This window comes from Hyperolius riggenbachi, chromosome 4 (assembly GCF_040937935.1).
Source record: "Hyperolius riggenbachi isolate aHypRig1 chromosome 4, aHypRig1.pri, whole genome shotgun sequence".
NCBI lineage: Eukaryota > Metazoa > Chordata > Amphibia > Anura > Hyperoliidae > Hyperolius > Hyperolius riggenbachi.
Genome location: NC_090649.1, coordinates 43,247,583 through 43,261,147, shown reverse-complemented (window position 1 = coordinate 43,261,147; position 13,565 = coordinate 43,247,583). Strand labels below are relative to the sequence as shown.

Below are 13,565 nucleotides of genomic sequence, written 5' to 3'. Positions count from 1 at the left end.
CTCCCTCCTCCCCCCTCCATCCCGATCTCCCCCCTCCCGATCCCCCCCCCCCCCCCCAAGCCCATTGAGTAAATAGATGTACTCACCCGAGGGCTTTCTCCAGCGATGGCAGCAGCACTTCCTCCTCCATCTCCGAAGTCTCGTTTTCTGACGTCACCAAGCCTCGTAATGTAACTGTACAGAGACCGGGACTTTGGATATATTAAAATCTCCAATAATGATAGAGGGTATATTAGTGGAGAGGAACTGGAGAAGCCATGCTGAAAAGTGATCAATGAAAGTAGAGGCTGGACCGGGCGGGCGGTAGATAACAGCAATCTGAATGTGGTAAGGAGAGTAGAGACGGACAGCGTGAACTTCAAAGGATGAGAGTGAGAGTGCGGGCAGTGGTGTGAGTGGCTTAAAGGAGCAGTGTTCAGAGAGGAGGATCCCCACCCCGCCTCCCTGTTTGTGGCCAGGTCTAGGGGCATGACTAAATTTTAGTCCACCATGTGTTAGAGCAGCTGGAGACACCGTGTCTGATGGAGTTATCCATGTTTCAGTGAGCCCCAGAAAGGAGAAAGTGTTGGAGATAAACATGTCATGAATGAAGGCCAGTTTATTACAGACTGAGCGGGAGTTCCATAGAGCCCCAGATATGGGGAGGGGAGAGCTAGGAAGTAGGGGGATGTCAATAAGGTTGTAGGTGTTCTGGGAGGGGAGGTGGTGGGGTTTGTTATTGGTGGAATGAGTTGTAGTCTGAGTAGTGTGAGGTCTAGGAGTGGGCCCCGGGTTTGGTGATATGTCCCCAGAAGCCAGGAGTAGTAGTAGGCAGAGCAGAGAGATGTGGGGGTGAGACTTGTGTGTATGAAAGTTAGGTTTAGTGAGAGCAGAGGAGGGGTAGTTTGAGCAGAGAAATAGGAATAGTTCATGGCTAGAGAGAAGGGGAGACGATAGCAGAGAGGGAGCAATGTGTATGATGTTGCTGGCAGTGGGAGGATCAAGTGACGTGAATTTTCAAGAGCAGAAGGCAAAATGAAGTGGTTGAGAGAAACATCTTATACATTCTGAAGTGCTATACAGGGCGATCGATAGCTGACAGCAGGAGGGTGGGGTATGTTTAGATACAGGAATTGCAGAAACAGGCAGGCATATGGTGAAGCAGATAAAAAACAGTTAATTAGCAAACCATGTAACCGAAGTGCAGAGTCTCCTGGCAGTTCCCTCTGTTCCCTTCTGGTTCAATTCTGGTCTAATTTGGGTCTTTTGCTGTGCACTTCAAATCATGCACTTAAAATTAATGCACATCTGACTTCAGTCATATCTGACTTAGAAACTAGATTAAATAGACAGCAGAAGGGATGGAGGTGTGTGCTGGAATGAGGATCAGGTGTGAATGGCCAGGCATGGGCTGTGGGAGGCTGGGTCAGTCTACAGACATGCAAATTATGACTAATTAATTAAGCACACATAGCAGCATAAGGCCTGGCACCAGGAAATGGTCACAATTATGTATGCGTTCCATAAAGTCAAAAGCAATGCAGGCAAAAGTTGAACACAAGCAAGAGTTGTTTGATTGCAGAGACAAATTGCATGAAGACAGATATGAAAATTGATGCAGATCGTATGCGTACCATAAAGTCAAAAGCAATGCAGGCACCATCCACCACTACAGTATATTTACGTCCTCTGTGACTTCATCTAAGCCACGAGGTCTCAGATCTACAACACTAATTGGTGAAAAGGAATATATGTTCCCTGAGCCAATAAGATTTATTTTTCACCATTAAAATGTTTTTATTTTCCTAGTTCATAGTGAAAAACACACAGTATAGAATTATTTCAGACTCAAATATTCTCTGGAACATAATCTAAATTTTGTGATAAACAGCAGAAATAGCCAACCAAATTTGTGATTTTTATCTACAGTGGCACTTTTTATTTTTAAACTAGAAGTGGTACAACTGAGAAATAATGTGTGTTTTTTTATATACTGTATATTTTTAATGCATAGAAGACAAAATGGTTTGAGGGAAAAATGCCATACAATGAAAGCCTAGTTTGTCTAAAAAAAATAATATATATTTCATTTAGGTGTCATAAGTATGGATAAAGTTTTTTTTTTCTGATTTAATAGAGACATAGCTAAAAAGGTTGAAACTGCTCTAGTCCATAAGGGAGAAACAAGGCCTGGATGCAAAGTGGTTAGGGAGGCTTCTCATGCCTTAAGGTTTATGGTGCCAACAGAGAATAGGCATCTTTTCATCCTATTAATTAACAATGGTGTCTGTTATTCCCTCCTTAGACAGAAAGAAGTCATGTTTGTGGCAGACCCTGTGGCCATCCTCCTATCCATCATTGTCATCCTCTTTTTGGCCTATGTGTACAGCAACCAAAACCGGGGCAAGTACAAGAACTTTCCACCTGGACCTCGACCATTGCCGATCATCGGAAATCTGCACCAGATAGACATGAATAAACCTCATAAAACATTTATTGAGGTAATACAGATTCTATGTTATATCGTATTTACTTTTGTCCCATTAGACTCTTCTCTCTTCTTAACCGCTTTTTCTCTCTGTCCAGTTCCCTTCAACCTGCCAGTTTTTCATAGAATCAAATCCAGTTTTTTAAGAGAATCTATAGTGAGAGGCAGGGCCGGTTCAAGCCCCAATGGGACCCAAGGGCAAAGTCAACCTTCGTCCCCCTTCCAACCCCTTCCCTCAGTAAATTTGCTCCTGCCCTTGAGCGTTGCACCCGCCAGACCCCTCCACTCACCAGTTATCCCTTGACTGATCTCTGGGGTCACTGCACAATTTGTGTAATGGTTATATCTCACCTGTAGGCCAACACATGTTATTACGTAATAACACACAATGCCTCGATTCACTAACCTTAACTCCTGTCTTTAATAACTCTTCTGAGCTGTTTTACAGTTATCACAATTATATCACCATGGTGATAACTGTAAAACAGCTCAGAAGAGTTATTAAAGACAGGAGTTAAGGTTAGTGAATTGAGGTCAATGAGTCTGAAGAAGATGAAGGCAGCATGGATCAAGACTAGTAGCAGGAACAGACAGCGCACTGGGACATGGTCAGTTTTAATCCAGCCATGTGGAGAATGGGTGTGGCCAGCAGAGAGCAGTGCGTATTACATAAAGGGTGGGGCCAGCACACACAGGCTCGTGGCAGGCAAGCTCGGTGCTCCATGATTGATGAAAAAGAGCTGATACTGTACCCCTACAATCTGCCACCCTGAATCACAAGTTTCAGTCTGCTGCCCTGAATCATGGGATTCAGTTTTAGCCATATGTTTGCTCCAGGTGAGTAATTTAGACATTACTGATGCCAAAGAGATCAACAGGTCTGCCAGGCAATTTGTATTAAAATTCAAGAGAACAGAGGCGTCATTTGGATAAAATAAGCTAAATGTAACGATTGGTGTCAGCACACAGAGAGAATCTGATTATTGATGATCTGCAGAATCATCAATAATACAGATGTATACTTGATTATGTATGATCTGCAGAATCACCAATAATACAAGTATGACTAACCTCTGGACACCTAATGAAGTGTAAGGGTTTGGTGTAACTGTAGGCTATCTCCCGTGAGGCGGGAGACACAGGCAGCTCGGCCAGGAACCACCTGAGGGGCAGGTGGCCCTCGGCTGTGCAGGGACTATCTCCTTGAGAGAGGGTATAGAGAGAACCTGGCAACCGGTTATACTTGGTGATCAGGTAATAGACTGTACTGCAGCCAGGGGACTCCAGAGGAGTAGAGGCCACTGGCTGCTAGCAGGCCGGACTCTGAGGAGCAGGAGTCCTAACAGCTAACTGACACTTGGTGGAATAGTGTCACAGCTAGTACAGATAGACTGAGCACTCAAGGGATGAGTGACAGCCTGGAGGGTCGGGCAGGCCAGGTCGGCAACACACGAGCAGATAAGGTACAGAGACAGAAGGCTGATTCGGTAACCGGGTACAGGCAGGGTTTGGCAACAGGTAGGCAGATATGCAGAGGTACCGAATCAGAAAGCAAGAGAGAGGTCGAAAGAGCAAATAGTCATAACAGATATAAAGCACAGTCCTAGTCTGAGGTGTGAGGTCCTTGGTCTCGACACCCAGGAACTAGTCTAGAGGATAACTCAGCAATGACACAGTAATCCTAAGCTTGGGTGTGAGGTCCTTGGTCTCAACACCCCGAAACTGGTCTAAAGTGTAACACAGCAGTAATCTGGAATTCCCAGGTCCACCTGGTTCTAACACACTGTGGGATCTGACTGAGGTCTGAGTGCTTACACGTAAGTATTCGCAACGGCAGACAACCTGAGACTGACCAGCAAGATCTATATATACTGCAGTGCTCCTCCGCGCCGCCCTGCACCACTCAGCCAATCATCAACCGCGCTGGGATCAGCTGATCAACCTGATCCGCTGATCGCTCTCCTACTGGCATAAAGGGCTTGCCTTCTAGCGCGCGTGCGCGTAGCTCTCCATCTGTGTACACTAGAAGGCCCAGGCAAACCAGACGCATGCTGCTGTGTGGAAACCGCCGTTCTGCACGCGGAGACAGCTGCCTCGCTGTCAGACCGCGCGGCGGTGTCTCCGCAATCCATTACACTAAAACTTTTAAAATATGGGGGTGGCAATGGTGGACTTACCTACTCCAAAGGACATGGAAAACAAACCTACTTACGCTTAACAATTTATTGATACACTCCACAATTAGTTGCAACATGTTTCACGGGTATGATCCCGCTTCATCAGGCAGTCAGGTGGGGAGTGTATAACATAAGCCGTCCTGGTCAGTGTTAAGCTCCTAACACAGACCTAGAGGGGATGAGTTCTCACAACAGCACAAGTGTCGGCATCCATCTCTAAGAGGCACACCAGGCACAAGTGGAAATCGGCCCTTAAGGTCCACTGTAAATAATTTTTGGCCCAACCCAAGAACTCCAAAATGGGCACAACTGGTTGCCTGTATAATGGGTTGTCAATGAAACGTTTACAATTCCAGCCAACCTACAAATTCAATGCACATTACATGCCAGTTGAAGTTAGGTGGTCAAAGTAACAGGAAGTGAATTTGATTTGCTCGGTTTCAAACTGTGTACAACCTAAATGAAATTTGCATGCAAGCCAAAATTATTATCACCTCAATGACCAACTCTAAGGACCTCTAACATGAATAATATTTAAAGTAAACAATTAAAGGAAAAGAAAAATGTAAAATTACATGCTTACCTTAAAGAGTAACTTTAGCAAAAAGGGAAAAAAAAAAGAAATCAATACTTTGCAAAGTGAGAAGGTAAAAAATACACAGATCAAGAAATAATTAATATTCACCATGTAATTTATTCATATTATTTGATCAACAATCAGTCTGCATGTCATCATGAAGGACGGTGAAGCCTCCAAACTATTAAAAGGCTTCCCTCTACTGAAATAAGTGTCTAACTTGTATCCAAATGCAGCTTCAGGTTCACTTTATTAATATTTTACTCATTGCCAGCTGCCATTGCAGAATTCAGATATTAGCCAGGGGCACACGTTGCCATCTAGTGGTTGAAGAGCAAACAGCAGTTTTTTCCTCCCTTATCAAAGTTCCTGTTTGTAAATCAGCCCCTAAAATGATTCATCTCTCTCTTTCTCTCTTCCCCCTCTATCTCTCTCTCTTTTTCTCTCTTTTTCTCTCTCATTCTCCTCCCCCCCCCCCCCCCTCTCTCTCTTTCTCTCTATCTTCCTCTCTCTCTATTCCCCTCTCTCTCTCTTCCTCCAATCTCTCTATTTTCCTCTCCCTCCCTCTCTCTCTCTCTCTCTCTCTCTCTCTCTCTCTCTCTCTCTCTCTCTCTCTATTTTCCTCTCCCTCCCTCTTTCTATCTCTTCCTATCTCTCTCTCTTCCTCCCCCTCTCTTCCTCTCCCTGTCTCTCTCTTCCTCACTGTATCTATCTATCTATCTATCTATCTATCTATCTATCTATCTATCCATCTATCTACCTCTCCCCTCCCCCCACTCTCCCCCTCTCTCTCTCTCTCTCTCTCTCTCTCACTCTCTCAGTTATCCAAGACATACGGCACAGTAATAGGCTTCCGTATTGGTCCGGAAAGGACAGTTGTCCTCTGTGGAATAGAGACTGTGAAAGAAGCATTAATTGATCGTGCTGAAGAATTTTCAGACAGACCAAGGACACCCGTGCTGGAGAAAACCATAGGAAACAATCATAAGTAATGTTTATAGCTTAGAAGCAAATTCAAAACAATATGTATCCCTTATAGCAGCTGTGCCCAACTTAAGGCCTGCGGGCCATTTGCAGCCCGCAAAGCTGTCATTTGTGGCCCTTGGAAATGTACCATCATGAGGATGCTGAGGATCGGGAATTACGTCATATGTGAACAGTGTACTGGCGTTCTCTGCAGTAGCGCTGTGATAGTTAGAGACCCTTGCCCATTGGTTGCTGCAGGAACTTTCCTCTAATAAAAATAATGTTGATTCCTATTATAGGTTCTTCCAGAAAGCAATGGGCGAGGGTAAGGACGAGAGAAGAATCTGCTGTGGGCTGGAGATGGCATCCAGGGGCGTAACTAGAAGTCCCGTGCCCCCCTGCAAGAATTTGAGCCCCCCCCGTGGCCCACTCATGGCCGTTTTGGGGGGCAGGAGGGGTCGCAGAATGAGGGGAGAGCTTTGCACTGACCTGGCCGATTTGACATCGGCCAAAGTCCAAAATGCTGGGGATTTCTGACATTGGCCGGCCAGTTTGCAAAATGGCCAAAGTCAGTCGGCCGAAGTCCAAAACGCACAAATCCCAGAACATCCCGGGTCCTGTCCAGCACCATGAATGGCACTCGGAACTTCCTCTCTGCTCTGAAGGATACACAACAGCATAATAATCTTTTTAAAGAAAAGCATTTAAAGCTGATACAAATCCTGCAATAAATCTGCAGTGTGTCTACATCCTGCTTTCTTGGGAGCAGACATATTGTTAACATCCTGTGCTTTTAAATTAGCTGCTCTGCTGTGGCAGTCAGGTGACACAGGGGAGAGATCAAGTTACAGTGGTGATTAGTCACAGAAGAGGGGGGATGCATTGCTGGGGGTTATTTGCTGGGCACTTTGCATGGCTGGGGGTGCTTTGCATGACTGGGGGGCTTTTCTGGATACTTTGCATGACTGGGGAGGGGGGGGAGGCTTTGGATGGCTGTTGGTGCTTTGCTGGGGGGGCTCTGCATGGCTGGGGGGGGGGGGGTCTTTGCTGGTTGCTTTGCATGGCTGGAAATGCTTTGCTGGGCACTTGGTTAGTCTGGGGAAGGGGGTGGCTTTGAATGGCTGGGGGTAGGCTTTGCTGGGTGCCTTGCATGGCTGGGGGTGTTTTGCTAGTCTGGGGGGGCTTTGCTGGTGCTGCCAGCCCTACTCAGACCTCCGATCAGGGCAACCAGAGAGGCTGAGAGAGGCAGATCAGCGTGCACGTTACCTGCCCGGACCCATACACTTCATATGCGGAAGTGATCAATGATGTCACTTCTGCATTGAAGTATTCGCATCCTGCGGGCCATGTGTGAGCTGCTATGCCTCTCTCTGCCTTCCTGGTCTGGTGGCCTTGATCACAGGTCTTAGTAGCGGCAGGTAGTGATGCTCAAATACCCCTTTTTAAAATTCGAGTTTGGTCGAATTCGAATAGTAAATTATTCGAGGTCAGTCGAATATTCGAGTCGAATAATTTTTACTATTCGATTCGACCTCGGACTTCGAGCTCACTATTCGAGTCGGTATTCGAGCTCACTATTCGAGCTGACTATTCGAATTGGCCTTAAATAGCTTTCAACACTTGTTTTGAGGGTGAATGATGCAAGAAACATCTTTTTTTCCAAGTAACAACAGCAAGTGATTATGTGGGGATGTTCCTTTAAAAAAAAATGTGGAAAGAGAAGTTGTGTCCTAAATTTTGTTCAGTAGTGTTACTGTATATACTTGTTCTTCTTCTTCTTTATCTTTCTTCTTCTTCTAGATCTTCTTCTTCTATATCTTCTTCTTCTTCTTCTTCTTCTTCTTCTTCTTCATCATCTTCTTCTTCTTCTTCTTCTTCATCATCTTCTTCTTCATCTTCTTCATCTTCTTCTTCATCTTCATCTTCATCTTCTTCTTCATCTTCATCTTCTTCATCTTCTTCTTCTTCTTCATCTTCTTCTTCTTCTTCTTCTTCATCTTCTTCTTCTTCATCTTCTTCTTCTTCATCTTCTTCTTCTTCATCTTCTTCATCTTCTTCTTCTTCATCTTCTTCATCTTCTTCTTCTTCTTCTTCATCTTCTTCTTCTTCATCTTCTTCTTCTACATCTTCTTCATCTTCTTCTTCTTTTTCATCTTCTTTTTCATCTTCTTCTTCATCTTCTTCTTCATCTTCTTCTTCATCTTCTTCTTCTTCATCTTCTTCATCTTCTTCTTCTTTATCTTCTTCTTCTTTTTCATCTTCTTCTTCATCATCTTCACGTATTTCTCTTTTCAATTTTTTTTTAAAGAAATGCAGCTATTTTTGAGCGTAACAAATAGCTGGTGGGCGCACGCATGTTGGAAGCGCCATTGTATGTGCTCCCTGGCAGTGGAAACACAAAGACAGCAGGAGGTAAATTCAGCAGCAGGAGGAGGAGGATGAGTGTGTGGCAGCAGGCAGTCAATGAGGCAGGCAGCTCGCCGTGACATAATAGCCCTGGTACCTAGCGGTGATACCAGGGCTGTAAATAAACACAACAGGAGGTCCCAGACAGCGGTCGTGCAGCCCACATTGTGTCCAATACACAACTGGGACAACACAGTTTTCAACCCGGGCACCTCAGAAAAATTAAACCTTTTTTTTTTTTAATGTTTTTTTGGTTTTTGGTTTTACAACCAATATAGCTATTGTTTGACGTAATAGCTGGTGGCAGAGTGGCAGCAGAAGAAGGTAATGCTGTGTACCCTGGCAGTGGGAAACACAGACAGACAGCAGCAGCAGGAGGAGGAATGGAGGAGTAGGCGAGCAGCTATTGTTTGACGTAATAGCTGGTGGCAGAGTGGCAGCAGAAGGTAAATCATCTGTGTACCCTGGCAGTGGGAAACACAGACAGACAGCAGCAGCAGCAGCAGGAGGAGGTGTGGAGGAGCAGTGTGAGTGTGGCAGCAGGTAGGCAGCGTGACATAATAGCCCTGGTACCTAGCGGTGATACCAGGGCTGTAAATAAACACAACAGGAGGTCCCAGACAGCGGTCGTGCAGCCCACATTGTGTCCAATACACAACTGGGACAACACAGTTTTCAACCCGGGCACCTCAGAAAAATTAAACCTTTTTTTTTTTTTAATGGTTTTTTGGTTTTTGGTTTTACAACCAATATAGCTATTGTTTGACGTAATAGCTGGTGGCAGAGTGGCAGCAGAAGAAGGTAATGCTGTGTACCCTGGCAGTGGGAAACACAGACAGACAGCAGCAGCAGGAGGAGGAATGGAGGAGTAGGCGAGCAGCTATTGTTTGACGTAATAGCTGGTGGCAGAGTGGCAGCAGAAGGTAAATCATCTGTGTACCCTGGCAGTGGGAAACACAGACAGACAGCAGCAGCAGCAGGAGGAGGTGTGGAGGAGCAGTGTGAGTGTGGCAGCAGGTAGGCAGCGTGACATAATAGCCCTGGTACCTAGCGGTGATACCAGGGCTGTAAATAAACACAACAGGAGGTCCCAGACAGCGGTCGTGCAGCCCACATTGTGTCCAATACACAACTGGGACAACACAGTTTTCAACCCGGGCACCTCAGAAAAATTAAACCTTTTTTTTTTTTTAATGGTTTTTTGGTTTTTGGTTTTACAACCAATATAGCTATTGTTTGACGTAATAGCTGGTGGCAGAGTGGCAGCAGAAGAAGGTAATGCTGTGTACCCTGGCAGTGGGAAACACAGACAGACAGCAGCAGCAGGAGGAGGAATGGAGGAGTAGGCGAGCAGCTATTGTTTGACGTAATAGCTGGTGGCAGAGTGGCAGCAGAAGGTAAATCATCTGTGTACCCTGGCAGTGGGAAACACAGACAGACAGCAGCAGCAGCAGCAGGAGGAGGTGTGGAGGAGCAGTGTGAGTGTGGCAGCAGGTAGGCAGCGTGACATAATAGCCCTGGTACCTAGCGGTGATACCAGGGCTGTAAATAAACACAACAGGAGGTCCCAGACAGCGGTCGTGCAGCCCACATTGTGTCCAATACACAACTGGGACAACACAGTTTTCAACCCGGGCACCTCAGAAAAATTAAACCTTTTATTTTTTTTAATGGTTTGTTTGGTTTTGGTTTTGCAACCAATATAGCTATTGTTTGACGTAATAGCTGGTGGCAGAGTGGCAGAAGAAGAAGGTAATTCTGTGTACCCTGGCAGTGGGAAACACAGACAGACAGCAGAAGGGCAGTACACAGCAGCCCACTGTAGGTGTAAAATGTGTGGCTGCAGGCGACGTAATAGTCAAAGTGAACCAGGCTGGCTTAGTGAGCAGGAGCCAGGAGGTGGTAAAGGGTGGTAAGGCACATTAACGATGGTTCCGGCAGCCAGTTCATGTCCCCCTCTCGCCGACAACAGGGGCCAGGAACTCGCCTTCCACCCACGCCTGGTTCATCTTGAGAAACGTCAGTCTGTCCACAGACTTGTGAGACAGACGTGAGCGTTTCTCGGTGACCACGCCACCAGCTGCACTGAAGCAGCGCTCGGACAGCACGCTGGAAGGGGGGCAGGACAGCACTTCCAGGGCGTACTGCGCCAGCTCGCTCCAGATCTCCATGCGCTTGACCCAATACTCCATGGGATCAACAGGGGCATCGCTGTCAAGCCCGCTGTACGACCCCATGTAGTCAGCCACCATGCGGGTCAGGCGCTGGCTGTGACCGGAGGAGGATGCTGCTGCATGCATCTCCTCTCTAGTCACTGCTGCCGGAGCCTCTACAGTCCTGTAGAGCTCGTGGCTGAGAGACAGCAGGTCTGTGGGGCGCTTGCTGCTGCTGGATGCAGGCACCTGCTGCTGCCTCTGTGCTGGCTGCTGGACAGTGGGGGTGGAAGGCTGGGGGAAGGCTTCCTCCAAGCGCTCAACAAGGGCCTGCTGCAAGCTCCTTATTTGTTGCGCTGGGTCTCCTCCTGCAGGCGGCAGGAACTGGCTCAACTTCCCCTTGAGGCGTGGGTCCAACATCATGCTGATCCAGATGTCCTCCCTCTGCTTCATCTGCATCACCCTGGGGTCCCTGCGCAGGCACGTCAGCATGTGCGCTGCCATTGGGAAGAGGCGGGCCACGTCTGCTGGCACATCGACGTCAGTGCTGTCCTCATCCTCCTCCTCTGCCGCCTCATCCTCTCTCCACCCCCGCACCAACTCAGCTGCGCTGTGCTGATCCCCCTCATCAGCAGCCAGGTCAGGGACCTCCACCAAGTCCTCCTCCTCCTCCCCCTCAGAGGTGGACTGCGCAGCTGGTTGCCGCTCCTGCTGGTCCAAGGCTGCCGCTCCCTGTTCCAGCAAAGCATCGAGGGCCCTGTTCAGCAGAGAAACCAGGGGCACCCACTCGCAGACCATAGCATGGTCCCTGCTCACCATGTTTGTGGCCTGCAGGAAGGGAGCCAGCACAAAGCACACCTGCTGCATGTGCCTCCAGTCATCATCGGGGACGATGGACGGGATGTTGCTGGTCTTGTCCCTTCTCTGAGCTGCGGAAACAGTGGCCAGGGCAAGGTACTGGTTGACAGCGTGCCTCTGTTCAACCAGACGCTCCAACATCGCCAGGGTGGAGATCCAGCGAGTCGGAACGTCAAGGATCAGCCGATGGCGTGGCAGATCCAGCTCCTTTTGCACGTCTTCCAGGCTCGCACAGGCTGCAGCCGAGCGCCGGAAGTGACGCACAACATTCCTTGCCGTTTCCAGCAGTTCGCCCATCCCCTGGTAGGTGCGCAGGAACTTCTGCACCACCAGGTTCAGCACGTGGGCAAGACAGGGGATGTGGGTCAGGTTTCCCCTGTCTATTGCGGCAACCAGATTGGCCCCATTGTCGGCCACCACCTCTCCGACTCTGAGGCCTCTGGGGGTCAGCCAAATCCTCTCCTGCTCCTGGAGTTTGGCCAACACATGGGTTGCCGTCAGCTTGGTCTTCCCAAGGCTGACCAAGTGCAGCAGCGCTTGGCAGTGGCGGGCCTTCACGCTGCTGCTGAGGCGGGGGGTTTGGCCAGGTGTGCCGGAGGATGGCAGAGGATCGGAGGAACCTGCTGCAGTTCCCCTGACCCTGCGGGGTGGCACCACCCACTGTGTTGCTGCTGCTGCTGTGCCCGCTGCTGCTCTCCCATCCTCACCCCCTTCCACCAAGCTGACCCAGTGGACAGTGAAGGACAGGTAGTGGCCTGTCCCGAAGCGGCTGCTCCAGGAGTCCATGGTGACGTGGACCCTTTCACCAACCGCGTGCTCCAGCCCTCGCTCCACATTGGCCATCACAAAGCGGTGCAGTGCAGGAATGGCCTTGCGGGCAAAGAAGTGTCTGCTGGGGAGCTGCCAGTCTGGGGCTGCGCAAGCAAGCAGCGCACGAATGTCGCTCCCCTCCTGCACGAGCGTGTACGGCAGGAGTTGGGAGCACATGGCCCGTGCCAGCAAGCCGTTCAGCTGCCGCACGCGACGGCTGCTGGGAGGCAGAGCCCTAACCACCCCCTGGAAGGACTCGCTCAAAAGGCTCTGGCGTGGCCTTTTGCTGGCACGGGAATCAGCAGACACAGCGGAGGAGGCCACTGAGGACTGGCTGCCAGAACAGGCCTCAGTGTCGGCGGCAGGAGTTGCAGAGGGGGGAGGAGCAGTGCGTTTCCGCACTCCTGCTGGTGCTGCTGGAGGAGCAGGAGGGCGGGTGGCTGCTGTTGCTGCTGCTGCTGCTGAAGGCTGTGCAGTGATGGGTGTGGTGCCACTGCCAGCACCAGATGCCTTCAGCCTCTGGAACTCCTCATGCTGGTGGAAATGTTTAGCCGCAAGGTGGTTGATGAGCGAGCTGGTGCAGAACTTTAAGGGGTCTGCACCTCTGCTCAACTTCCGCTGACAGTGGTTGCAAGTGGCGTACTTGCTGTACACAGTGGGCATGGTGAAATATCGCCAGATTGGTGACTTAAACATCCCCCTACGGCATGGAAGCGCTGCTGCCTGTCTCCCTGTGGTGGTTGGGGGGGGGGCTTGGGGGGCTTGGGTGCGGCTGGTGGTGGTACTGGCAGATGCTGCTGCTGCTGCTGCTGAGCCTGAGACACCAGCAGGCTGTGGGACCTGCCTACTGCTGCTGCCAATGCTTGCAATGATGCGCCTCCTTGCAAGGCCCACAAGAGCATCCTCCTCCTCCTCCTCAGAGCTGCTGAGGACGACATCCCCTGGAGGTGGTGGCACCCAGTCTCTGTCTGTCACCGGGTCATCATCATCCTCCCCCTCCTGAAACATGTCCTGCTGGGATGAGGACCCCCCAAACTCCTCTCCTGATGCATGGATGGGCTGCTTGACTGTCGCCACAGTCTTGCTGTCCAATCCCTCATCCCCCAAAGTGCCCATCAGCATCTCCTCCTCAAGATCGCCAACAACAGCAG

At 49.2% G+C, this 13,565-nt stretch overlaps 1 protein-coding gene across 2 annotated transcripts in view; it reads left to right on the top strand.

Annotated features, from left to right (window-relative positions):
* LOC137571183 (cytochrome P450 2K1-like) overlaps nucleotides 1–13,565 on the top strand; it is a 59,097-nt gene that overhangs the window by 6,741 nt on the left and 38,791 nt on the right. For both annotated transcript variants that reach the window (XM_068279997.1, XM_068279996.1), the window contains exons 2-3: nucleotides 2,285–2,480; nucleotides 6,043–6,204. In XM_068279997.1, the coding sequence (XP_068136098.1) occupies nucleotides 2,298–2,480; nucleotides 6,043–6,204 (345 nt within the window). In that variant the 5' untranslated portion in view covers nucleotides 2,285–2,297. The remainder of the gene's footprint in view (nucleotides 1–2,284; nucleotides 2,481–6,042; nucleotides 6,205–13,565) is intronic.